Source organism: Marmota monax, unplaced genomic scaffold, assembly GCF_021218885.2.
Source record: "Marmota monax isolate L192 unplaced genomic scaffold, Marmota_monax_Labrador192_F-V1.1 WCK01_AAM20220418_F8-fsc00245, whole genome shotgun sequence".
In the NCBI taxonomy this organism is placed as follows: Eukaryota; Metazoa; Chordata; class Mammalia; order Rodentia; family Sciuridae; genus Marmota; species Marmota monax.
In genome coordinates, this window is record NW_026693895.1 from 976,565 (window position 1) to 1,002,743 (window position 26,179).

Consider the following 26,179-nt stretch of genomic DNA (forward strand, 5'->3'; position numbering starts at 1 on the left):
GCAACTGTTCCTTGGAGAAATTAAGATGGGAACATAGAAGCTAAAAAAAACTATTTGAAATTCACTTTTCACATTTATACTCTGTGGGTTACATGGGAGAAAATTTACCTTTAAAAAAGATCAGTGACTTAACATTCCTGGATAGATGCTTTCACATCTGCCCTCAAATTATGGAATAATTTAGTCTGTACTTCCAAATAAATAGAGCGCAATGCTCTATTTATTAATAGAAGGAGGAGGGTATAGCAGTGTCAAAGCACAAAGATTTCAGTATTTATAAATGAGGAACTTCATATCAGCCAAAGCCTCCCGGCAATGGCCCAACCTCTAATTCAGCTATTATACATGGATTAAGTTTTTCTCCTAATTTTTTATTCTAAAACTTTTCAATAAGAAAAGTTAAAATAATACAGTCAATATCTGTTTCACCTAACCCAACAACCATAACATTTTCCCCTATTTGTCTATGTATGTACATTTGTGTACTTGTGGGATTGAGAGGGAGGTTGGTGACTACTTAAACTGCACAACACATCATGATACTTCGACTCTAAATACTACTTGTGACTTCCTAAAAATAAAGATGTTCTCCTATAAAACCACAAAACTATCATCCCTCCTAAGGGAGGAAAAAAATCTCTAATATCACCTAACATCCAGCCCCTTCTCAGTTTTCCCATTTCCCCACTCCCTTCAAAAAATCTAGGAGTCAACCAGAGCTCATTTAGCAGGATTCAAAAACACTGCATTTAGTGATGTTCCTTGAGTCTCTTCATTTAGAACAGTCCTCACCATTTTTCTTTCTCACTGAATGACTTTCTTAAAAAGATCAGAATACAGGTACTCCTATATTCTGGTTTTGTCTGCTAGTTTCTTCATGGTGTTTTTCTCTTTAAATTTTTTAGTATGAAAAATTTCAAATATATACCAAGTAAACACAGTAAGATAATGAATCCCCCTCAGCCAGCTTCAAAAATTACCAACCTTCAGACATTCTTACCTCATCTGTACCATCAACACACTCGTCTCATGCTACTTTACAATGTGATCCTCTAGTCCTCACCTGTCTATAAACTAGAAATTAGGTCTAAATATTCAGTTAAATACTCTTGGGAAGAACACCTGGAGAATGACACCACGTACCTTACTCTAGGGCACACAATGTCCCTCTTCCTGTTGTTAGCCATGCTCCAGTCCATCAGGTGGTTGAGGTGAAGATCAATAGACAACTCCAAAACAGAAGTACATTTCTTCCCTTCCATTTAGCAAGGAATCCACAGGGTGACAACCTTACTGTCATGTATGACCCTTTCATGCAACAGTGTTAGCAACCATCTACAATCTTAGCTAAACCAATTATTACACTGGAGGTTATGAAATGGTGATATTTTAATTCTATCACTTCTTCTACATGTACTAGCTGGAATTCTCCATCAACTAGAGATGGACTTCATGTCTTCCTGAAAAAACACAGCAATTGCTTAATTCCTTCCCTTTATTCACCATTTTTTTTAGAAAAGAGTTAAGTGTAAAAGCCAACTGCAGCGGTAGTAAATTAGTTGTTTTCTTTTTCTTTTACTATAAATGCCACAATTTGTATTTATTCCTTATGTTACAATTAATTATAATAATGCATTTGAAAATATTTTCATATCCTTAATAGATTTTTGTGGACAATAACAAATTGAAGTACTGAAGAATAATACTAAGCCATTATCACTGGCAACGGATAGAGTACAAAAAGGTGAGGATACATAAAATGAAATTTTTCTTTTCCTGCTATTATGTTTACTACATGTTAAAATGTACCCACAGCTGCTGGGAACTTCATACTATTATCATTTCTGTTAAATTTTGAAACAAAAGCTTTTTTGAAAAAACACATGTATTAAATATTCAATCAAATGTTAGAATTCAAATCAACTCACCTGCTGAACAGAACTGTCAACAGTAAATGCTTTATAAACAGCCAATGCCTGGCTTTTACTTCCTTTGCTCCAAATCACCATATTTCCCGCCACATAGAGTTCCTCATCATAGTCCGCTTCATCTCCAATTTCACTGACACCTTTCCTTAACTGCCAGCTTTCCTTTAAAATCAACACATATAAGACATGTTCAAGCACTCTTTTTGCTTTTTCAATAGCCTGGAACAAGATTTATTTGTCTGAGGAGTTAAACTCAATACAGCCCAACTTCTCAGAGGTTTGGTGCACTAGTGAACAGAGGATAGAGTACACAGGGTGTAATATATCTTACAGGATTTTCAGAAACAAAAATTCACTCAAGAATTCTCTATATTATATGTTTTACATTATACCCCTGTATTACTCTCCCAAAAAGTAAACAAGCAAAAACTAAAGCTTCCCTAGATATCAAAAAAGAAAATCATATCCTTGGGAGACTAAATAGACAGATTAGGTGTACACAGGGTGTGGAGAGGGGAAGTGAGGTGCATAGAGCATCACTGGGGAGTTCACACACAGTGCAGACTTCCTGCTCCACAGCTGCAAACATTCACCTTCCCTCCCTTGTCCCAGCCATAAATAAGTGGAAGAAAGAAAGGGTGCCTGTAATCCCAGTGACTCAGGACACTGAAGCAGAAGCAACACAGGTTCTAGGTCAGCCTCAGCAATTTAACAAGACCCTATTTCAAAATAAAATACAAGAAGGGCTGGGAATGTAGCTCAATTGTAAAGCACCCTTGGGTTCAAACCTCAGTACTGCATAAAAAAAACTTTTTTAAAGTACTACTGTACTATCTGTTTGGGGGTTTTTTTGTTTTTGTTTTTAAAGCTGCTGAACAAGACTTTATTGAGATCTGCTCCCTGGCTAGACCCTCCAGGCCAACAGAGCGGGTCTGGGGGAATCGCCTCTATTTTCTGCTTTTTTATGAGTGAGACAGGATCTTGCTAAGTTGCCCAAGCTCCTCTAGAACTGAAAATCCTCCTGCCTCAGCCTCTTGAGTAGCTGGGATTATAAATATCTTCTTAAATAACAGTTCCCTCTCCTCAGAAACATATAAGTGAGGGCTGGGGTTGTGGCTCAGCAGTAGAGCATTCACCTAGCATGTGTGAGGCACTGAGTTCGATCCTCAGCGCCACATTAAATAAATAAATAGATAGATACATAGATGAATAAATAAATAAAGCTTTGTATCCAACTACAACTAAAACAAATATTTTTTAAAAAAAAGAAACATGTAAGTGATTAACTGCAGGGACCATTTCTAATGTCTATCATTTAATCATCAAATAACACAAAATCTAGTTTCCACATATTAACAGAAATGCTTAAAAAGAACCATAATCACAATAATGATTCTCAGTATAAAATCACAAGCTATACAGTATGTCTAAAACTAGCAGTTAAGACACTATCATTTAGTACATTGTTATTTTAGCATTGACTGAAATTACAACACCTTAGCATTTACCCTGGAAGTAGCACCTTACTCTTTTCTCAGCTGCATCGAGGTAGCCTTAAATTTCAAGATTATAGTACTCAACATTTCAAAAATACAATCAGAATCTTCATGGCACCTTGTGTTTCTCGTGGATTGTAACCTCCTGAAGAGATCCCACCAAGCCAGCAGCACCATCAGAAGACCATAGCTCAGAGGCCGGCTGCAGCTGGCGAAGCTGAAGGTTCAAAGCATTAGGGTGGTGCTTGCAGTGGTCTCGACCAAAAGGAACAAATTCTTGCAAATCTCCGGCTGCAATCATCGTTGCCCTTTCTTCATAGAAGTTCGACATGGGTTCCAGATATCAACATTATTTCTGTATAGATTCAAACACATCTGGTCAGCTTTTAGAATCAAACCAGTTTATTTCTACAAAGACATGGAGGAGTTGTGGTGAAAACATACCACTCTTACTTCCCAAACACTTCCACGTGGAGTGACAGTGGATAAAATCTTAACACTGTATAATATATTTTATAGTACAGGTGCCAGTTCTGTCCCTGAGACAACATCCACAACAGAAATGGGTTTCATGGCATAACATTTAAGCTGTGCAACCCTCAAATGCAGAACTCGAAATACTTGATGTCAGCACTACAAAGAGCCCTTAGCATGACTTTAATAGCACTCAAGAAAAACAAAGTTTAACCGAATTTGACTTAAGATTCTCACCTGAGGTCTGTTTGGCGTCACTTTGAATTGCTGCACAAACACCTCAAAGCCTCTGTAATTTCTATACAGCTCCCCTAGAGCCACAAAGTTATTTCACTATAAATGTTATGCCTGAGATAATTATGGCATGAAATATGGCACAAGTTCTTTGCTCCACGTGCTAGAAAATCAGTATTGAGAACACTAGATGTGGGACAGAACCTAAAAAGCATCTTATAAAACTTACGAGAATTTCAAACTTCAGCTGGCCTTCCTATCTTCTCAACAAAAGAACTAACATTAAAGAACTCGGGACTTTATCCAACTTTAGTTGTGCAGTTTTTTAATATATTCTCTTAGAACCGGAGAGAAAACTGCAGAATTTTTATTTGTATTGTATTAGCCTTATTTTTTACAGCATGGTATCTTTTTGTTCTGATTAGGGCAACGTATTTAATATTTTTACAGTAACCCAAGCTTACTTTACAAATGTGTCAACAATTTAGGCAACATAAACAGCTACAGTAAGAGGAGTAAGTTGATGTGGTGTCAATCAAAACGTCAGCACTGATGACTAGAGCAAAAACTACCGCGCCAAAAAAGGACACCCCCATCCAGAGCCGGGACCTAGAGCCGCGTCTCCGTAGAGGGCAGAGCGCCCGGCCTTTCCCGGGTGGTGGAAGCCGCAGGCTACGCGCCTCAGCCTCCGCACACCCGCTCCAAGCCCCGGTCCAAAGGCCCGGGACGCCGCACCCGGGACGCCGCACCCGGGACGCCGCACCCGGGACGCCGCACCCGGCTCGGCGAAGCCAGGCGCGCCCCGGAGAGCGCGGCCCTGGGGCGGGAAGCCCCTTGGCCCGCCCCGGGTCCCACCCCTGCTGTCCCCGCGCGAGCCCCTCGGGGCGGAGGCGAACGTCAAGGCGCGCGACCCACCCGCTAGCGGCGGCGCGGCCCGCACCTGTAGGACTCGGGACGCGTCAGGCGCGGCGAGCCCCGGCCCCTCCCCGGAGGCGCGAGGACCGAGGAAGCCCGAGGGCAGCGGCAGAGCGGTCGGGGTGACTCCTCGGCCGCCGCAGCTTCTCATCCCCTCTCCCTCCCCTATTCCGGAGGGAGAACGGGCAACAGCAGTACTAGACTGTTAACGACAGACAGGCATGCGAGACGTTCAAATGGAAGCGTCCATCTTGGCCTTCCCGTCCTGCCTCGCGCCGGGGCGGGGCGTCGCGGGAGGCGGGGCGTCCGCGGCCCTGGAGCCTGCGCAGTAGCGCGAAGGTGGGCCCGCCCAACTCGCGCCCGACCGCCCCTTTCACAGTTGAGCGCGGAGCTGGGCGGCGGCCTCAGCTGGCTCTGTGCAGCAATGCACCGCTGCAGGCATCCAGAGATCCTGTGCTGCGTGTGTCGCCGGGAGCCTGAGCTGCCTCCTCACTCAGTGAGATGGTTTTTATGGCTGGTTTTGCTTCAGCCTACTGACCCCAATGGAAGTATGTGCCTCCAGACAGGGTTGGAGGGCGAGGGAGATGGCTGCTATTCTCTCTTTGCCGGTGCACTATAACCCCGTGGGATCCAGACTCTGATTGGCAGGAGGAGTGCAGTTTCCGAAGTTCGCAGACTTTCCAGGCTTTCATCTTAGGAAGCCCAGCTTTATCCCTCCCTCCCTCCGTCCTCTGGGTCCACCTATAACGATCACACTTTTGAGAGCTAGAACTCTTTCTTGAACTTCATGTCCCATTGCCTGAATCTCTAGGGTCAGAGTATATTGCCACGAACCAGGCACGGTATCCCAAACCTGGGCTGGGAATGTAGCTCAGTGGTCAAGTGCGAGGAGGGGGAGGGGGAGGGGAGGAGTAATTGGAGTATTTTATTTTACTACTCCTATTATCTAACAGATAAAGTTCTAATTCTTTATTTTACTACTCCTATTATCTAGCAGATAAAGTTCTAATTCCTTACTCAAAATGTAAGGTTGGCTGGAATTTGTGTCTTCACTTAAAAGTGTTTACTGAGATTTCCCAAACACACCTTGCTCTTCATCGCCTTGATATCTTGATTAATTCCTTGCCCTTATCTCAAATGCCCCTTATTGAAAACATTCACTAAAACTCAAAATTTTTTGCGTAAACCGGGTTTTCGTTTTAGATATTTATCTGAAATCAAAATATTCTTAGAATATCCTGGCCTGAGGATACAGAGGACAAATTAACAATCTTCCCACATGCGCTGCTCTTATCCTTAATCTGCTCCTTCCCACAGGTTTCACCTTCCTTCAATGTCCCTTTGCACCCCCACCAGGATTTTCTGGAAAAACCTGCAGCAGCAGGACACACCTCAGTTATCTCTCAGTTTCTCTTCCTCACCAGTTTCCATAACCCCTACGTCGTGCCCCACCTCAGCCACCTGGGGCCTGCCTGCATCTCCACCAGCCTCCATGGCCCTACCAGATGGCATGTGCCGCAGAAAGCCAGGCCCTCTCCCCTGGACAGTGCGTGCAGCCAAGCCATCACCCCACTCCCTGACTCTGGTTTCTTCCGCAGAGAGAATATATTTATCCACACTTGGATAAATGGCTTCCCTGTGGGGTGTGGGCGCTGGCTTCTGAAGAGGCCAACAGAAACCCAGATACAAAGCAAACTTTGACCAACAAGAACAGGCAGAAAGGAACCAGATTTAATTAAATTCTCTTTCTTCTCCCTCAGTGGACTATTCAAGGCATGGTCTGTCTGCACAGACTATCCGAAGATATCCTGTGTGACCTAGTGGTCAGCCCTGTCCAGCAGTGTGCAAAATTTGGGGCATTCTGTTGTGAAGCAGCAGCCAGAATGATATTGTCATCCTTCCCTTCCGTATTTCCCCTGTCCATTCTCTGTCTTGGGCTAAAGCAGCTGCATTCCTCTTTGTTTCCAGCCCTATTTCTAGGGAACTGAGGTAGCCCCGTCTACAGTCTTACACCACTACCTGTCCAGGGTCTGAAGCAGAGTCACCAAAAAATTTCCCCCAGTTCTCACTCCTGGGCATTCCCTTCTTTGATCAAAGAGTTCTCTCAGGGTGCCTCTGTGGCCTTGACTGGCGTTGTCCTCTTTGAGGACTCAAAGGTCTACTGATCTTTCCCCTTCAGTGCTCCCAAGGCTCTTAATCCTTCAAGTGCCAGAGCAGTCGCTGCATTTCCTGCAGGTGGCAACTGAGGCCCTGCCCCTGCAGCACTCCTGCATTGTGAGCAGCCCTGCCTGCCCGCCTGGCTCCAGAATGCAAAAGTCTCTTAAGAAAGCAAATCCTCTCAGCAACTCCAGTGTCTGAGGCAAATTCAAGGCCAGCCTCAGCAACTTAGGAAGACTATCTCAACAATATTCTAAAAGGGGGTGGGGGGCAGGGAATGTAGCTGAGTAGTACAGAGCCTCTGAGTTCCACCCCCAGTCCCTTACCCCCCTCTGAAAAAAGAAAGCAGATCCTCTACACATGCCACTGCTGTCTCCCCTGGTGGAGGTCCAAACCACAAATCCAGGAGCTTCAGAAGACCCACAGCTCCTCTTGTCTCCATCATCCTCCCCCTTCTAATGTTACTTTAGGCACACACTGGAATCAGAATCCAAAGATCCTCCTAACCCTCTCATAGTCTACCAAACAAGCATGGATGACCTTTATCAAGGGTCCTGAGGTTGCATCTTGGATACAGATATAGATAGACATACCATCATAAAATAGACTTCTTTTACCTCTACAATGAACACTGCAGAAAACTAAAGAAAGAAAGAAGAACTTAGAAGATGGAAAGATCTCCCATGCTCTTGGATAGGCAGAATTAACATTTTCAAAATGGCCATACTGCCAAAAGCGTTATACAGATTTAATGGAATACCTATTAAAATCCCAATGATGTTTTTTAAAAGTCAATTAAAAACATTTTTTAAACAAATAAATAACACACTGAAAAAAAAATCCCAGTGATGTTCTTCATAGAAATAGAAAAGGCAATCATGAAATTCATTTGGAAAAATAAGAGCCCCAGAATAGCCAAAACAATCCTTAGTAAGAAAAGAGAAGCAGGAGGCATCACAATACCAGACCTCAAACTACTACAGAGCTATGGTAACAAAAATGGCATGGTATTGGCACCAAAATAGACCTGTAGACCAATGATACAGAATAGAGGACACAGAGACAAGTCCATAAAAATACAGTTATCTCATAGTAGTCAAAGGCACCAAAAACATACATTGGAGAAAAGATAGACTCTTCAATTAACGGTGCTGGAAATCCATATGAAGCAAAATGAAATTAAACCCTTATCTCTCATCCTGCACAAAAAAATCAACCCAAAGTGGGTCAAGGACTTATGCACTATAACAGAGACCCTGTACCTACCAGAAGAAAAAGTAGTCCCAAATCTCCACCATGTCAGCTTACAAACTGACTTTCTTTACAATTCCTAAAGCACTGGAAGTAAAACCAAGAATCAATAAATGGGATGGAGTCAAACAAAAAGTTTCTTCATAGCAAAGGAAACAATAATGTGAAGAGAACTTACAGAATGGGAGAAAATCTTTACCACGTGCACCTCAGGTAGAGCATTAATCTCCAGGATATATAAGAACTCAAAAAACTTAACACCAAAAAAAAAAAAAAAAAAAAACCAACCCAATCAATAAATGGGCTAAAGAAAGGACACTTCACAGAAGATGAAACAAAATCAATCAACAAATGTAGGAAAAAATGTTCAACCTCTCTAGCAATTAGAGAAATGAAAATTAAAACTACACTGAGATTTCATCTCTCTCTAGTCAGAATGGCAATTATCCAGAACACAAGCAACAATAAATGTTGGTGAGGATGCAAGGGGAAAGGTACACTTGTATATGGCTGGTGGGACTGCAAATTGGTACAACCACTCTGGAAAGCAGTATGGAGATTCATCAGAAAACTTGAAATAGAACCACCATTTGACCCAGTTATTCCACTCCTAGATTTATACCCAAAGGACTTAAAATCAGCATACTACAGTGACACAGCCACATCAATATTTATGGCAGCTCAATTCACAAAAGCTAAGCTATGGAATCAATCAAAGTTCCCTTCAACAGATGAATGGATAAAGAAAATATGGTATATATGCACAATGGAATATTATTCAGCCTTAAAGAAGAATGAAATTATGGCATTTGCTGGTAAATGGATGGAACTGGAGGACATTATGCTAAGTGAAATAAACCAATCCAAAGAACCAAAGGCTGAATGCTTTCTCTGATACGTGGATGCTAATTCACAATAAGGAGTGGGAGAGAATAGAGGTACTTTGCGTTAGACAGAGAGGAGTGAAAGAAGGGAAGGGGATTGGGATTTATATTCATAGGGATTGGGATTTATATTTGAAACAGACAATCATCCCATTTTCCCCATTACCTTTAAGAATAAGAAGCAAGTGATAAATCATTTTAAGGCCTTAAGTACCCACTTGACTCACATACGTATGCCAGACTCTTCCTCCCTTCTGCAGAGTGGAAAGGATAGGAGAAAGAATTGGACATTATGACCCTATGTGCGTATGTGACAACACGACCTGTGTAACTGTACGTCCTGTACAACCAGAAGAATGAGAAGTTATGCTCCATTTATATGATGGATCAAAATGCACTCTACTGTCATATATAACTAAGTAGAACAAATTAAAATAAAATAAAATAGACCTCTTTTGATACTGTGCCCACCTCAGTAGATAGCAAAATTCCCCAAGTATAATTGGTATGCAAAAAAAGTATGTTAAATTCTTATTTCTCACTTTAAATCCGTGACAAAATATACATGCCTATATTAGTAACTATATCTGTGTAACAGTGTTACTATAAACCTTGTGTCTCAAAATAACCCATCTACTCTGTGGGTCAGGAGTCCCATGCCTTATCTGAAGGGCTCATTGCTTGCACCTCACATGGCTGTAGTCAGTGTGTGCTTAGGGCTGTGGTCTCATCCGAGGCTCTACTGGGGAAAGTTCCACTTCCAAGCTCACTTGGACTTATTTCCTTGTGATCCTAGGTCTAAGGCTGCAGTGTTTTGCTGGCTGTCAGCTAGAGGCTGCCTCCAACACCCAGAGGCCACCAATAGTTACTTGCCACTTGGGATTCCCCAACTTCATCAAAGCAGGCAGGCCAAGAAGGCAACAGAGGGTCCAAAGGCGAGAAATAAGTCATGGTCTTACATAAGGTAATCACAAAAGTGACATCCCGTCACCTTTGAGAAACTTTGAGGGGCGAGGAATTTACAAGGCCACAGAGATCAGGGGAGAGTCTCTGTTATGTCTGATAAATCATGTTAAGGCCTTCACCTACCCGCTGAACCCACGCATCTGCCGGACTCCTCCTCCCTCACCAGCCTTGCAGGGACTCCTGGGCTCCTCCCTGCCATGCCTCCACAGGGGCCACCTCCACCAGCGCCATCACACCCCTCCTTCACAACGACCTAAACACCTCAGAAACTACTCAAATGACTGTTGTTAAAGCCAAGTCTTGGGGGTTTTAACTGCAAAGAAGAGGGAGGAGGCAAAACAGGGTGTTTCTTTTAGTTGTCAAAGAACCTTTATTTTATTTATTGATATGTGGTGTGAGAATCGAACCCAGTGCCTCACACATGCTAGGCAAGCGCTCTGCCACTGGGCCACTGTCCAGCTCCATCCTTGATTTTTATAGGATGGGGGAAAAGGACCAAAGAATTGGAGGACAAAAAAAAGAGGGGGGAAAAATAAAGGAATTTACTACAAGTTCATTTACATAGTAAGTGCTAACAAGTGCAGTGGATGAACTATAACATCATTTTATGGATTTATTCCATTTTCAGTACATGATCTACAAACTTGAATTCAACTCACTCATAGGGATTGGGAATTATATTTGAAATAGACCAACCCTCCCATTTTCCCCAGAACTAAGGCTTTCCAGAACATGAGGTTTTCGGTTACCCATGACTGCACTTTTAAGTAATAAAAGACAGGCTTTATATACCACCAAGAAAACTCCAAGACCGTGGGTATTGGGACATTTAAGAGAAATAACCTATAAGTGTCCACTTACAGAAAAGCAGTCTAAAATAGAGTGAGTGAAGGTTTCAGGGGTGATTTCTTTGGGAAGATAAGATTAACAATATTCTTGAAATATTTGTCTGGAGTGAAGATTGAATCCAATGAAGAGATGAGGGTAGGATTAGTGAGAAATCTGAGAAAACACACAATCCAAGGTCATTCCCAGCCCGGGTAAAACTCAAGAGAGTACAGGGAAGAAGCAGTAGCACATTTAGGGAACTCGCGCCACTGATTCCAAGAGGTGCTATTAAGGGGCTGGGTTGTGGCTTAGTGGTAGCGCGCTAGCCTAGCCCGTGTGAGGCCCTGGGTTCCATCCTCAGCACCACATAAAAATAAATAAATAAAATAAAGGCATTGTGTCCAGTTACACCTGATATATATATATATATATATATATATATATATATATATATATATATAATATACACACATATGTATATATATAAATATAATAAATAAATATATATGTGTGTGTGTATATATATACACACACACACATATATATATATTTATTTTTAAAGAGGAGGTACTATTAAGCTACAGTTATCAAATAAGTGGTTTATAGGAGAAAAATTCACAAATTCATGGCGCATATAGAGTTGAGGAATAAATAACACAAATGTGACTAATTGATGTTTTCAAATAAATTTTGTTTTTAAAACTTAAATTTACAGAGATATTGCAAAGATGGTTTAAAGAGTTCTCATATACACACAGCCTGTCCCCTCTAACCCTTTTTTTTCCTTTTGTACTGGGGATTGAATCCAGAAGCACTAAACCACTGAGCCACATCCCCATTCCTTTTTATTTTTTATATTGACACAGGGTCTTGCTGAGTTGCTTAGGGTCTCATTAAGTTGCTGAGGCTGGCTTTGAGCTTGTGATCCTCCTGCCCCAGCCTCCCGAGCTGCTGGGATTACCTTATGTTTACATTAGTATGATACATTTGTCAAAATTAATGAACGAGCCGGACATGGTGGTGGATACCTGAAATCCCAGTCATTCAAGACGGAGACAGAAGGATCACAAGTTCAAGTGTAATCTCAGCAATTTCTTGAGACCCTGTCTCAAAATAAAAAGGACTGAGGGAGTAGCTCAGTGGTGGAGCCTTCATGAGTTCAATCTATAGTACCAAAAAGATTTACAAAATGAATTAACAAACCAATACCAATGCCTTATTTTTTAAAAAAATTTTTTTAAAGAGAGAGAGAAAGAGAAAGAGAGAATTTTAATATTTATTTTTTAGTTTTTGGGGGACACAACATCTTTGTTTGTATGTGGTGCTGAGAATCAAACCTGGGCCGCACGCGTACCAGGCAAGCGCCCTACCGCTTGAGCCACATCCCCAGCCCCCCAATGCCTTATTATTGATTAAAATCAGATCTCATTAGTTATTTCTTAGTATTCTTTTTTCCATTTCAGGATGGATCCCTGAGGACGAGTCACAGTGACTCATCTTGTATTCCTAGGCTCCTCTTGGTTTTTTTTTTAGTTGTTGATGCATCTTTATTTTATTCATTTATTTATATGCGGTGCTGAGAATTGAACCCAGTGCCTCACACATGTGAGGCCCGCGCTCTGCCACTGAGCCATGATCCCAGCTCTCTTCTTTTTTTGATGAACTTGAGAGTCTTGGGGAACACTGCTGAGGTATTTCGTGGAATGTCCCTTCTCTGGAATTTGTGTCATGGTTAGGCGGGCCATCTGGACCTCAGGGAGGAAGACCACAGAGGTAAAGGCCCTTCCACCCCATCATGTGGAGGGCAGATACCAGGAGCATGACGTTGTCCTGGAGATTTTTTTTGGTAACGAACTTGCTAAAGTAATTCAATGGCAGAAAGCAGTCTTTTGTTTTGTTTTGTTTTTTGAGAGAGAGAGAGAGAGAGAGAGAGAGAGAGAGAGAGAGAGAATTTTTTTTAATATTTATTTTTTAGTTTTCGGCGGACACAACATCTTTGTATGTGGTGCTGAGGATCGAACCCGGGCCACACGCATGCCAGGCAAGCGCACCACCACTTGAGCCACATCCCCAGCCCCAGAAAGCAGTCTTTTCTGGAAGACTTGGGAATCCAAATGCATGTTAGAGCTAGAGGAAGTGAATGTGAATATGTAAAACAAAACAAAACAGAAAGAAAATCTCAACCCACACCTCACACAAAAATTAAAATTGCTCTGAAACCTGAGTGTAAAACTATAAAACACAGAAGAAAACAGTGTCAATCTTCAAGACTTCGTGATCTTGGATGTGGTTTGTAAAGCATGAAAAATGAAGGAAAACATGGATAAGCTAGAATTTACAAAGAAAATTTAAATTTTGTGCTTCAAAAAATTATTAAGAAAGTGAACGATAACTCACATTAATAAGGCAGGAAATATTTGCAAATCACATAGTTGATGTGTCTATTATTCAGAATATATAAAGAATTCCTAAAACTCAACACAAAAAAATCCCAGTTTATAAACGAACAAAGGATTTGAATAGACATTTCACCAAAGATATACAAATGACAAAAAAAAAAGGAGAAAAAAATACGTAAAGATGACAAACATCACTAGTCATTAGAAAATTCCTCATTAAAAACTAGAATGAGCCTGGAGCAAAGATGCCTATGTGTAATCCCAGCGGCTTAGGAAGCTGAGGCAGGAGGATCACAAGTTTAAGGCCAGCCTCAGCAACTTAGTGAGACTCTGTTTCAAAATAAAAAGTGAAAAAAATTGGGGATGTATCTCAGTGATAGAACACCCCTGGGTTTGAAGCCCAGGACAGTGAAAAAAAATTGTGTGTGTGTGTGAGTGTGTGTGTGAGTGTGTGTGTAATGAGACAATATATAATATGAATTTATTTATATATCATCTTACTTATATTATGATAAATATTATATATTATTATAATTGAAACAGCTTATATACTATTTATATAACAATTTATTTTATATATATACAAATATATATATAAATAATAAGCATTGTCCAAGTGTTGATGAAGATGTGGAATCTTTGTACATTACTGACGAAAATGTAAAAAGTTGTGGTGACTTGGTAAAACAGTTTGACAGATGCTCAAAAAGTTAAAGACACAGTTACCATAAGACCCACAGTTACTCTCCTGGGTATCTACCAAGGAAACTGGAAAAGTTCACACAGCACTTGTACATGGGTGTTTACAGCAGCATTTCTGGTTATTATTCTTATACTAAATATTTGTGTATCCATCAGCTGATGGGTGGCTAAAATAGATTTCCAACTGAGGAGTGTGGCATATCATGGGAATGTATCTAGCTATAGACGGGAACTGAGTACTGATCTGTGCTGCAGCATGCATGCACATAAACATTCTAGGTGAAAGAAGCCAGTCACAAGGCCACATATTAGTTGGGTGCTGTAATCCCAGCGGAGGAGAGAGAGGCTCAGGAGGCTGAGGCAGGAGGATCTTAAGTTCAAGACCAGCCTCAGCAACTTAGAGAGGCCCTCAGCAACTTAGTGAGACCCTGTCTGTAAATAAAATATAAAAAGGGCAGTGGATGTGGCTCAGTGATTAAGTGTCCATGAACATTCAATTCTCCCAGCAAAAAGTGGGTGGGGTGGACATATCACGTATGATTCCATTTATATGAAGTACCACAGAGTCAGAGGGAGGCCAATGGATCAATGGCAGCTCATGGTTGCAGGGTGGGGTTTGACTGCTCCTGGGCACAGGGTTTCTTTGGGGGATGCTGAAAATGTTCTAAAATTAGATAGTGGTATGGGTGACACTCCACAGGTCTGCAACTATACTAAAAACAGTTGAATTGTGGGGTTTGCTTTTTCTTTTCTTTTTTATTGTTGTTTTGTGGAACTGGAGATTGAACCCTGGGGCGCTTTATCACTGGGTTACATTCCCAATTTTTTTTTTTTTGAGACAGGGTCTCTCCAACTTGCTCAGGGCCTTGCTATGTTGCTGAGGCTGGCCTTGAACTGGTGATCCTCCCTTCTCAACCTCCCAAGTCACTGGGATCATAAATGTGTGCCACTAGGGGCTGGGGATGTGGGTCAAGCGGTAGCGCTCTCGCCTGGCATGCGTGCGGCCCGGGTTTGATCCTCAGCACCACATACAAACAAAGATGTTGTGTCCGCCAAATACTAAAAAATAAATATTAAAATTCTCTCTCTCTCTCTCTGTCTGTCTCTCTCTAAAAAAAAAAAAAATGTGTGCCACTGAACTGTTGAATTGTACGCTTTTTAAAAGGGAGAGTTTTACAGTATGTGAAATAGGTCCGGATAAAGTTATTAGTTTTTAAAATTTCTTAGATAAGACACCAAAAACAAAAGAAAAAAATTAAGGACTTTAATCAAAATTAAAGTTCTGCCAAAAACACTAAGAAAATGAAGAAGGGGACTGGGGTGTGGCTCAGTGGTAGAGCACTTGCCTTGTGTGCAGGTAGCCCTGGGTTTGAGCCCCAGCCCTGCACAAAAATTAATATATCATCAATTAGAATTGCTATTATATGCTTTCATTTATTATCTTACAATCTAAATTATAATCTTTCACAGGATTGCTCTTTCTGAATTCTAAAGGGTCAGTTGGCACAAGATGCTATTTAAAGAATATTTCATTTGAGTTTGAATAAGTATAGCAGTTAAGTTGATGATTAAAAAATAATAAAAAACTTGTCAATACGTTCTGTAAAATGGAGTATTGTTGCTGGGCGCTGTGGCACACGCTGATAATCCCAGGGTTCAGGAGGGTGGCAAGTTTAAGACCAGCCTCAGCAATTTATCAAAGCCCTAAGCAACTTAGTGAGACCCTGTATTAAAATAAAAAACGAAAAGAGCACATCTTTAACCCAGCAGCTTGGGAGTCTGAGACAGGAGGATTGCAAATTCAAAGCCAGCCTCAGCAACTTAGCGAGGCCCTAAGCAACTTAGTGAGACCCTGTCTCTAAATAAAATATTAAAAAATGACGGAGCTGGGCTGTGGCTCAGTGGCAGAGTGCTTGCCTAGCATGCATGAGGCACTGGGTTCAATCCTCAGCACCACATAAAAATAAATAAAATAAAGACATTCTGTCCATCTACAACTACAAAAGAAGGTGGGGGAGGGGCTGGGGATGTGGCTCAGCGGTTAAGCACCCCTGGATTCAATCTCCAGAACAAAAAAAAAGACACACTCTGGCCTCCCACCCACCCCCAATACCCACATGCAAATCACACATGCTGGATACTAGCATTTGCAGTCTGTTTTTCAGCACATGGCATGAGGTGTCTATATGCTCCATTATCACACACCAAGTATGGTAAGATTTTGACCTTCTGGTGTGTAATCAAGCATGCTGATCATATTAAGAACAAATTGTAAGTCCCAGATAATATGACTTCTGCCATGTATTTTAGCATGGTGAAAACATACCATCTCCCAACGAGCTGTAATGCTTAAGTATTGCATTTCACATATATTTTCCAGGACACCAAAAGTATTCTCTTCCATCCACAATGTCTTTCATCTACATATTCCCAAGAAACTACAAAAGTTCAATTATTGTCTTCTGTACATTGCCTAATACATGGAGGGCATCTTTCAAGGTACTGCCCCTTTTCCAGTAGAATGAAGGCAAATAATTTTATTTCCAGTTAAGATGGGGTTTTTCCCCCATTTTACTTTTTTGTTTTGTTTTGTTTTAAGATAGAGTCTCGCTGGACTGGGGTTGTGACTCAGTGGTAGAGAGCTTGCCTAGCATGTGTGAAGCACTGGGTTCAATTCTCAGCACTGTATATAAATAAATAAAATAAAGGTCTATTGACAAATAAAAAGAGAGAGAGAGAGCGAGCTCTAGGGCCTCGCTAAATTGCTGGCACTGGCTTTGAACTCATAATCATCCTGCCTCAGCCTCCCCAGCTGTAGGGATTACAGGCGTGCGCCACCACACCTGGCTTCACTAAATTCTTTACTACTGGATAGAGTCTTTCAAGGGAGTAAAACATACAAAAGACAAGCTCTATCCACTTTCAGGTTCACGGTGCTAGATGCAATCTTTCACTTGAACCATTTCATTTTGCAACAACTATAAAAACTATTATGCTGTGAGGATTAATTCTAGTAGACCTGGAATTAGCCTGAGCTGTTGTGCTCAAGTTCCTGCATGGCTCTGACCCGTTGCCAAGGCCATGAAGCACACTGATGAATAATGTTGCTTTTTAATCATGGGTTTGAGGAGGTTCAGGGAGATCTGTACTAGCTTGTCAGTATTTTCTATTAAAAACAGTGAGATAGATACTTTGCACCTGGTCTCAGTGAGCCCCTCAGAGAGCTCTGTGGATAGAGCTGATTATGCCGTAGGAATATGCCTGTGAGGCTAGCAAAATGTAAAAATCCTGGGTATGCCTATGATCCAGCAACTAGGAAGGCTGAGGCAGGAGGAGCACAAGTTTGAGGTCAACCTCAGTAATTTAGTGAGGCCCTTAGCAACTTAGTGAGACCCTGTCTTAAAAAATAAAAAGGACTGGGATCTTGTAAAGTTCCCCTGGGTTAAAGATTCAGTACCAATAAATAAATAAATAAATAAATAAATAAAAATTTTAAAGAATCTCAGCTGAGCCTCCCTCTTGGACTCCCAATTTCCAAAGTGCTTCATGAACACATCAGTGATTTCTGATCCAAGGGGTAAAATGTGTCAAGCCATATTCCTTACAGAAGGGAGAACAAGGGGTCCTATGCCTAGCCTCTCTAGATCCCTTACTGTGAATAGCCTTTGATTGTGACCCACAATCTCACTTTATAGCTGTTTGCTATATTGTATCCTTTTCTTAGTACAAACTATAGATGTCGGATTTGGTGAATCTTTAGCCATGGAGACCTCTTCCACTTCATAGGACTATGACTGCCATTGGACACTTGTGTTCAATTCAATAGTCCAAATGGACTGTTTTATCTATGACCTAGTCCCCAAGAACCATACAGCTGTACTCTCAGTATGTTCTTTAGAACATTGAATGGAGTCTCTTCCAGACACCATCTACATTATCTAGGAAACTACAAGATACTTACAATTCCCCTATGATTTTGGCCTTCTGATAAGTTGACTCTTTTTTTTTTTTTCCTGGTACAAGAGACTGAACCACTGAGCCACATCCCCAGCCTTTTTTATTTTTTATTTTGAGACAGAGTCTCACTAAGTGGCTTAGGGCCTCACTAAGTTGCTGAGGCTGGCCTTGAACTTGTGATCCTCCTGCCTCATGCTCCCTGGGATTACAGGCATGTATCACCAAGCCCAGCTGAGTTGACTCTTATTGGCACCATCCCAGTTTCCCAGCAAACTTCAGAACTTGTTGTTTTTCTTTATAACATGTTTCTTAGCACACTAATTGGGGAACAAGAAGGGCACAGAGGCTGTGGTGTTGGAAATCACTCATCTGGAACTGAAACCACCAAGAATTATGACAAGGATAGTGAAGGTAGTGTCTGTAATGCAGGAGAAAGAGGGACCCCGACGCCTGTAGATGACGGCAGTGAGCAGGGCTGGTCCACTCCAGTGACGGAAGATTTCAAGTCAGAGGCTTAAAGAAGAGAGAAGAGAATGGCCTTGAGGCAAGGTGAACCCTCGCTCCAGGTCTAGGGGCAGGAGGGAGTGAGCGTGGGAGCCATGATTCACCAAAGGAAAACCAGGTGCAGTCATTGGAGGGCTCAAGTATAGATGCTGGTGGGTGACAGCCAGAGTGGTGCAGGCCTTGAAGGGACAGGCACCAGGGTTCATGAGACCTAGGCTCCCTGGTGGAGGGGCCATGTATCGTCTCAATGACGTGTCTCACGCATCCACTCAGTCCATTTCTGTGCAAAGATAAACAAACAAGTGACTCTCTAGGACTGAAACTAGAACAGAGCCATTTCATGCACACTGCCATTCTTAGTCTCCTGAGCCAATCCAAGTGTCTGAATGTCAGGTCATCCGTCTGTACTATGAAAAGTGGAATCGGGGAGGCTAGCTGTGAACTCGGCAGCCACACGGTGGACTGGAAGCAGGAGTCAATTACAGGCCACGGCTGGGGACAGGTGGGTAGGAGAGGGGCAGGAGACAGTGGGTAGGAGGACAAAGAAGAGTAGGGTGTGGGTTTAGAACGGGGTCATAGAGGAGTCTATCATTTCACGTGTGATGTGGTGTGCTCCCATGGATCTTTCAATGGGAAGTCTAAAGTCCTGTCACTGATGTGCTGGACACGCTGACTCATGGACTGAGATCTCAATGCCATTTCATTTTAGTTACAGATCTCTGCACTTGAATCAGCAGGGATAATCTTCCCCACCCCTGGATGAACACTACTCCTGGCCCTTGGCATCCCTTTCTCCTTAGCTAAGGAACAGCAGGTGCTCCCACATGTGACACACAGGTCTAAGCTGGTACAGAATATGGTGGGCCTTGGAGTGCAGATTCAGGGGAGTGCCAGGTGTCGCTCTGGGGGCAGAGATCCTGTACACATAGAAAGAGTTGTGTAATATGGAGTCTGTTTTTCCCCCTCCCATTTCCTTTCACATATTTTGATCATTGGCATGATTAGGACGTTAAGTTGCCACATATGGACATATGGCAAAGATGAAACTACAGCTGCAGAGATGAGGTCCCACATTTATTCAGTTTGGGTATTTGCGGAGATTTTACAACAGAGCTGCAAATTTTTTGGCACACCTCTAATAAGGAATTTGGGGTGTAGGGCTCCTCCCCCTGAGGGTAGGTATATGACTGCTTCCACCAAAGAGCATGGTACTGTGGAGCTTTGTCATATGAGGTCACACAGCCTCTGCCTCACTCACTGGAAGCTGTCTCTAGGAGCCACAGCTGCCGTGCTATGTAGCCACCTTGGCCTCATTCAAACCCTCGACCTCGACCTGTGTCTCATCATCCAGTGAAGTGGGCACAATGCAGATGAACAGACCTTTAGATCAGGGTTGGCCAGCTAGGAGAAGGCCATACCACATGGGTTTGTGGGCTATGCAACATCACGACTGCTTGGTTTTGCTGCTGTAGCACAAAAACAGCCATAGGTGATACTCACAAGGGTGACTCTTCCTGCAGGGTGCGGTGACACATGCCTATAATCCCAGCAGCTCCAGAGGCTGAGGCAGGAGAATCGACAAGTTCAAAGCCAGCCTCAGCAACAGTGAGGCACTATACAATTCAGCCAGACCCTATCTCAAAATATATTATAAAAAAGGGCTGGGGATGTGGCTCAGTGGTTAAGTGCTCCTGGGTTCCATCCCCGGTACAAAAAACAGCAACAACAACAACAAAAAAAAACACCCACCAACTGTATTCCAAAACCACTGACACATAAGAACAGACCACAGACTCGCTAGTTTGATGACTCCTGTGTTAGATAACTCTAGATACCAGCATTTGAGCTTAAGACTTCCTGGAGGACATCTCTGTGCTCTGTCCATATCTCTGACCCACAGAATGCTCAAATCTCATAAAGTGACTGATGCTTTACTCCTACTATGTTTGGGGTGGCATGTCACATAACACCAGAAAACTAGAAGAGCACTGTATAAAGCAAGCCTCATTAAGAATGTGAGATTTGAGTATCTGCATGTATATACTCCCTGCTACTTGGAGGCTGAGGCAGCAAGATCTCCGGAGCCCAGGAGTTCAAGGCCAGCCTAAGGTAACATTGGGAGACACCAACTCTAAAAAAATAATAATAATAATAATAATAATTTTTCAAAATGTACTTAGATAAAAGAGTGCCTGGTGTGCAGAGGCGAGGAAATGACAGATCAGCTCTGCTGAGAGGCGCTGGAGACCTCCAAGGCCACGCAGATAGTCTGGCCACAGTCTGAGCCAGGCTAGCTGCACTGCAAGGCCATTTCCCCTCCTCCAAAGCATCAGCATAGCACTTTCCACACCTTCCCTGGGTCTCCATCTCAGCCAAGGCCACAGCAGCAGGATCCTGAGGAGTCTGCAAGGCTGCGTGGCTCCAGAGCTCTGCTCCACAGCACAGCCGCAGACACCTCCTGTGGTCAGTTCCTCTGGCCCCTGGTTTGGTGTCAACCCGAAGGACTAGGGTCACAGGGAGCTGACACCACACTGGCTTTCCCTTGCTGTGTCATGATAAACCGTCGAGCTCCCTCTGGGCAGCTTGTCTCCTTACCTCTAAATCTACAGGACGTGGCCAGGGCCTGGAGGTGGAGGACTGCTTGAGAGGCCAGTATCAATGAAAGTTGAGTAACATGAAGCCAGAGAGGAGAGGGGACCCGGTCGTGTAGGGCCCCTGGGCCACCCACAGGACTTTCACGCCGAGACAAAGCAGAAGCCTGAGAGTATTGGGGAGTTTTAAGCGGTGACATGACCTGGCTCTTTGCTGGCCAAAGGCTCACAAAGACATTCTACCTGTGTTCGTTTTAGGAAGTATTGTAGAAATGCGAGGCACTGTTGCCATGTTGGCAAAAGCCATTCTCGTCTCCGTCACCACTTTCCCCGCTGCGGCGCTCGCGAACCTTCACACTTTGCCGCCACGATGCGCCGCTACACCTTTCCGTGGACTCTCCGAACCTCCACGAGTGTCACTTCTCTTAGACTCGTTGCCGGGGCGCTGCGACCGGCCTTTCCCCGCGGCGCGTCTAGGTCCCCAGTCCTGGACCCTCCTGATGGGTCTGGGGGCTGCTTCCAGCGTCCTCCCCTCACCTCCTCTTCTTGCCTAGTCACACGTGGGAAGCGGGGCCGGCGGGGCACCCGGCGCCCCTCTCCTCCCACCTCCGATAAGCCCCTTCTTTTATTTCTCTGGATCTCCCTCCCTCCTCAGCCCCTCCCTCCGCCCTCCGCTTGCGCTCCGCCCTGCGGGTGGCCCGCCCCTGCTCCAGCCCCCTCCCTTTCCTTCCCCTTCCCGCCCCTCCCCCAGGCCCCGAGCTCCGCAACCTGCCTGGGTGAAACCCGGATCGGCCCCCGCCGGCACATCCCCTCCGCCCGCACCCATCGCTCGGGGCTCGGCCCCGGACCCGCCCCTCCCCGCCCAGTCTCCAGCTTGCTCCTTCCTTTCCCCAGCCGGCGCGGCCCCCTTCCCGCCCCTTTTCCACCCCAACCTGCTCCGGTCCGCCCCTTCCAGCCTCCGGCGCCTTAGGTCGGCGGCTCAAATCTGCCACTCCGGCGCCTATTGCCCGGGCCGCCGGGACTGGGGCGCTTCGCTGGCGCGCCTGGCTGGCGACTGAACAAGTTCGGAGCGTCCCTCCGCCCGGAGAGAACTTCCAGATCCGCGGCCCCAGGATGGGGCTGGCCCCGCTGCGGCTGCTGCTGGGGCTCTTCCTCCCGGCGCTCTGGAGTGGAGGTGAGAGCTCGGGACCCGGGGCCAGACGGGCGCTCGAGTCGGCAGCGCGTCCACCGCGGCGCTCGGGCTGCCCGGCGAGTTTGCGAACATCCCGCAGCCCCACCTGGCCCGAAGTGGGAAGCGGTCGAGGCCACTCACTCCTGACCGCACGCAGTCCCTCTAGAGAGCCTTCGGAGTGTCCCGAGGGCTTCCAGGCCAGGTCCGGGTGCTTGTCCTAGTAGAATCGGTGTGGGTCCTGGGGGAGCGGGTGCAGAGCTCCCCTTCAGCGCAGAGGAGGGAATCGAGCTCGGCGGGGCGAGCTTCGAGTCCCCAAGGTTTTGTTTGTTTGTTTGTATTTAGTTGTAGGTGGACACAATACCTTTATTTTATTTTTATGTGGTGCTGAGGGTCGAACCCAGTGCTCACACGTGCCAGGCGAGCGCCCTACCACTGAGCCCCAGCCCCAGCCCAAGTCCCAAAGTTTTGGGCGGAGAGGAGCGTGGGACGCAAATCTGGTCTGGACCGAGCCAAGAACTTTCCCCTAGCCCGCGTTGCGCAGTTGGGCCCTGTTCTGGCGGGATTTGTGGAAGCTGCAGACCTGGTCTCCCGGGGGACCCGCGCCCAGCGAGCGAGCTGGCTGCCGGAGTTGGAGTCGCCGGACTGGGAGGTCGCGATCGGCCGAGCCTGGGCGTCTGGCCAGTGGTGTTCTGGCGGCTTCCACTGGGCCCTTACCTGCCGCGCTGGCCCGCTTTCGCACGCCCCCCCCCCCTCGCCCCGTGATTGTGGGGGCCTGGGAAAGGGGGAGCATCCTTTTCACCCCTGTTGCGGCAGAAGAGACTCTATTGTGCTCGGGCGGCGTCCGGGTTCATCTCGAGTCGGTCCAGAGTGTCCCGGGCGTTTCTGTAAAGCTTTGCGTTGGTAAGCGGAGCCAGGCAAGCCAGGTTCCAGCGGAACCCACTGCTGGTTTGGAGGGTAGGTGATTGACAGATTCCAAAGGATCGCTGATGCTCTTCCGAGGAAGCTGGAAGAAACTTACCAGGCTTTACCCAAAAGAAAAAGAAATGGAAGGGGTAGAGGAGGACTAAACAAACACATCCCGCGGATTTTCCCTTCCCTAAAAGGTTTTATTTCCATTCAGTTTGCGGTTTTTGTCTCATTTAATCATGCATATGGTTGGCTAACCTTCACCTATTATTCTCAGAGATGCCTTTTAAGAATACCTGGAAAGTTTCCATTTATAGTCGAGCAACTAAGTTTTTTTCCTTTGAAGGTTCAGTTGCTTAAATGAAAATGTCTTTCTTTCTTTCTTTTTTTAATACTAGGAATTGAACCCAGGGGTGCTTAACCACTGAGCCACATCCCCAGACATACATATATATATTTATTCTTTTCTTTTTTTTTTTTTTTAGGCAGGTTCTCCCTAAGTTGCTTAGGATCTTGCTAAGTTGCTGAGGCTGGCTTTGAACTCAAGATCCTCCTGCCTCAGCCTCCCAAGCCCCCTGGGTTACAGGTGTGCGCCACCACGCCCAGGTTAAATGAAAAATTCAACAACACATTCTTCTTATGCACGTTCAATTACATAAGCTTTTCATAATACAAGGCAAGAGAGCAATTTGAAACAAACATCAAGAGCCAGAACCAAGCAAAGAACTGAGGCACTTCTGTTCTCCACCCCCTGCCCCCACCAAATCCTCAAAAATTCCTCTGCGTTTCTGCCACATCCATTTTCTCATAATCTGCTGCAAATCTGGTGTATTTTGCTTCTAACCATGACTGGCCGTGAACAGTCTTGGAGGTAGTGAATGTGGTAGACATTATGGAAAATGTAATAGAAACAGTAGTTTTTTGTGTGTAAGATATTTTAAAAATTGGATGTTCTTCTTTCCTAAATTTTTAAAAAGCTGTAATGAAGAATTTTTGTGGCCTATGATCAGTGTTAGGCAGGTAATCATAGTTCTTTTAAGATCCACCCATCAGGAGAACAAAAAGGCTTTCCAATTTCTCTGATCTTTTGATTTTTTTTATCTTGAAGTTTACCTGTGAGATATCTGAGTGATCCAGCTCGTCTTGTGCAAAGCATGAAGACTGGGATTTATTTATTTATTCATTCTTTTTTGAGGTGCTAGAGATAGAACCCAGGTCCCCCAGTATGCCAGACAACTGCACTACCACTGAGCTATACCCAGTTCCAGGATGGGACTCTCATGGGCTGGGTTAGAACAGAGGGAAGAGTGTCCTAGAACAAGATTAAGAATGGAAATTAGACTCTGTCTAGTTGTAAGACTTTCAGATTGCATATTGTGGGCCTGCATGGTTTGCTGACTCAACAGGAAAAAAGCAGGGTGTGAATGTGTTCAGAGTCTACATTGTACAGGAGTGGATGGATAATTAAAACTTAAGCATCACTTTAACCCAGAAACTTACCCCCCATCTGCAAACACAGACATAAACACAACCCACAAGAACCTGAACAATGCAGACCTTGAAACTGCTCATCCCCTGGCATTGCCAATCCTGCCAACACTTCCTTTCTGCTTACTCTCTCTTGGGGGCGCCAGTGAGCAACAAACCCAAGTACCAGGAGGCTTTAGGGGAGAGCCAGGGAGAGGACAGAGGAGAAAGAATAAACTGAATAAAAGTGAAGAAATGATGAAGACCTAGCCCGAGATGGAGCTGTGCGAACTCTTAGAGCAAATTAGACTTTAACAATTGTTTAGTGAATGGCAATATTTCTCTCCCAAGTTGATATTCCAATATATTTGTATACATTTTCCCAGGGATAACTTTTAGTTATCATGTTGCTTATGGGCTTCATCCCAATGGCCTCAAATGCTGCTCAAATGCTTTTTTGGAAGTAAGCAGACCTTTTCTTTCCTTCTTTTGCCGTGCTGGGGAGGGAACCCAGGCCCTCGCTCATGTTAGGCTAGTGCTCTACCACTGAGCTACATCCCCAGCCCTGCAGGCCATATTTTCATGAATGGATGAATTTTAAAAAATTTACTCTGACCCATTTTCTTAAAGTGCTGAATGGAACACAGTTATTTTTTTAAATTGACAATCATTATGTTTATAAATCTTATTTTTTGAAATAATTTCTAGATAATCCCTGGAGAAGGGCCAGTAAGTAACTTGTATCATCTGTCACAGGAACTAGTAGTCAGTACCTGTTGGTGACAAAGAGGTTGGCTCTGAATGCCAGTGAATTGGGAACAGGCTGCCTGGTAGCAAAGCTGAGCTGGGACCTTGGCCACACATCTGTCCCAACCACTGCTCACATCATAGCCAGAATGGGACCTTTGAAAATGAATCTGCTGGTTTAAACATCCCCAATAGCTTCCCTTTCCTTCCCCCAGGCAAAGACTTTGACTCATTTCTAGTCATTTCCCCCTGTTCCTGCTGCTGGGCCACCTGGGAGGGTGCATGCCTTCACCTGGTACTTGGACTGCGTTGGCAGCGCTGTCCCTCTGGCTGGAATCTCCCCCCAGGGCTCAGTGTACTGGCTCCTTCTGGACCTTTGGATTTCAGCTCAGAGGTTCACCTGAGAGCGTTCCCACTGTCCGTCACAGTTACTAACCCTTCTTCTCCAACTAGATTTAACTTGCTGGTGAGAGTAATCTGTACCTGATTTGTTGCTACTTGCTCTTCTCTTGACTGGCTTTTCCTCCACTGTCCCCCCACTACGAGATCAGCTCTGTGGGCAGGGGCATCCACCCGGCATCCACCCTTCCCTCCCAGCACAG

General features: G+C 44.4%; 2 protein-coding genes across 7 annotated transcripts in view; one reads left to right on the forward strand and one right to left on the reverse strand.

Annotated features, from left to right (window-relative positions):
- Anapc1 (anaphase promoting complex subunit 1) overlaps positions 1 to 21,886 on the reverse strand; it is a 94,417-nt gene extending 72,531 nt beyond the window's left edge. Inside the window, exons 1-3 of one of the 6 annotated variants that reach the window (XM_046462827.2) lie at positions 21,530 to 21,886; positions 3,543 to 3,779; positions 1,929 to 2,090 (exon numbers count right to left, since the gene is read on the reverse strand). In XM_046462827.2, the coding sequence (XP_046318783.1) occupies positions 1,929 to 2,090; positions 3,543 to 3,755 (375 nt within the window). In that variant the 5' untranslated portion in view covers positions 3,756 to 3,779; positions 21,530 to 21,886. The other 5 variants (XM_046462826.2, XM_046462824.2, XM_046462825.2 and 2 more) reach the window with 5 other exon arrangements.
- Positions 21,887 to 22,165: 279 nt separating this feature from the next.
- The window catches only part of Mertk (MER proto-oncogene, tyrosine kinase), a 100,283-nt gene continuing 96,269 nt past the window's right edge, over positions 22,166 to 26,179 (forward strand). Inside the window, exon 1 of the mRNA XM_046462820.2 lies at positions 22,166 to 22,460. Coding sequence (XP_046318776.1) covers positions 22,400 to 22,460 — 61 coding nt within the window. The 5' untranslated portion in view covers positions 22,166 to 22,399. The remainder of the gene's footprint in view (positions 22,461 to 26,179) is intronic.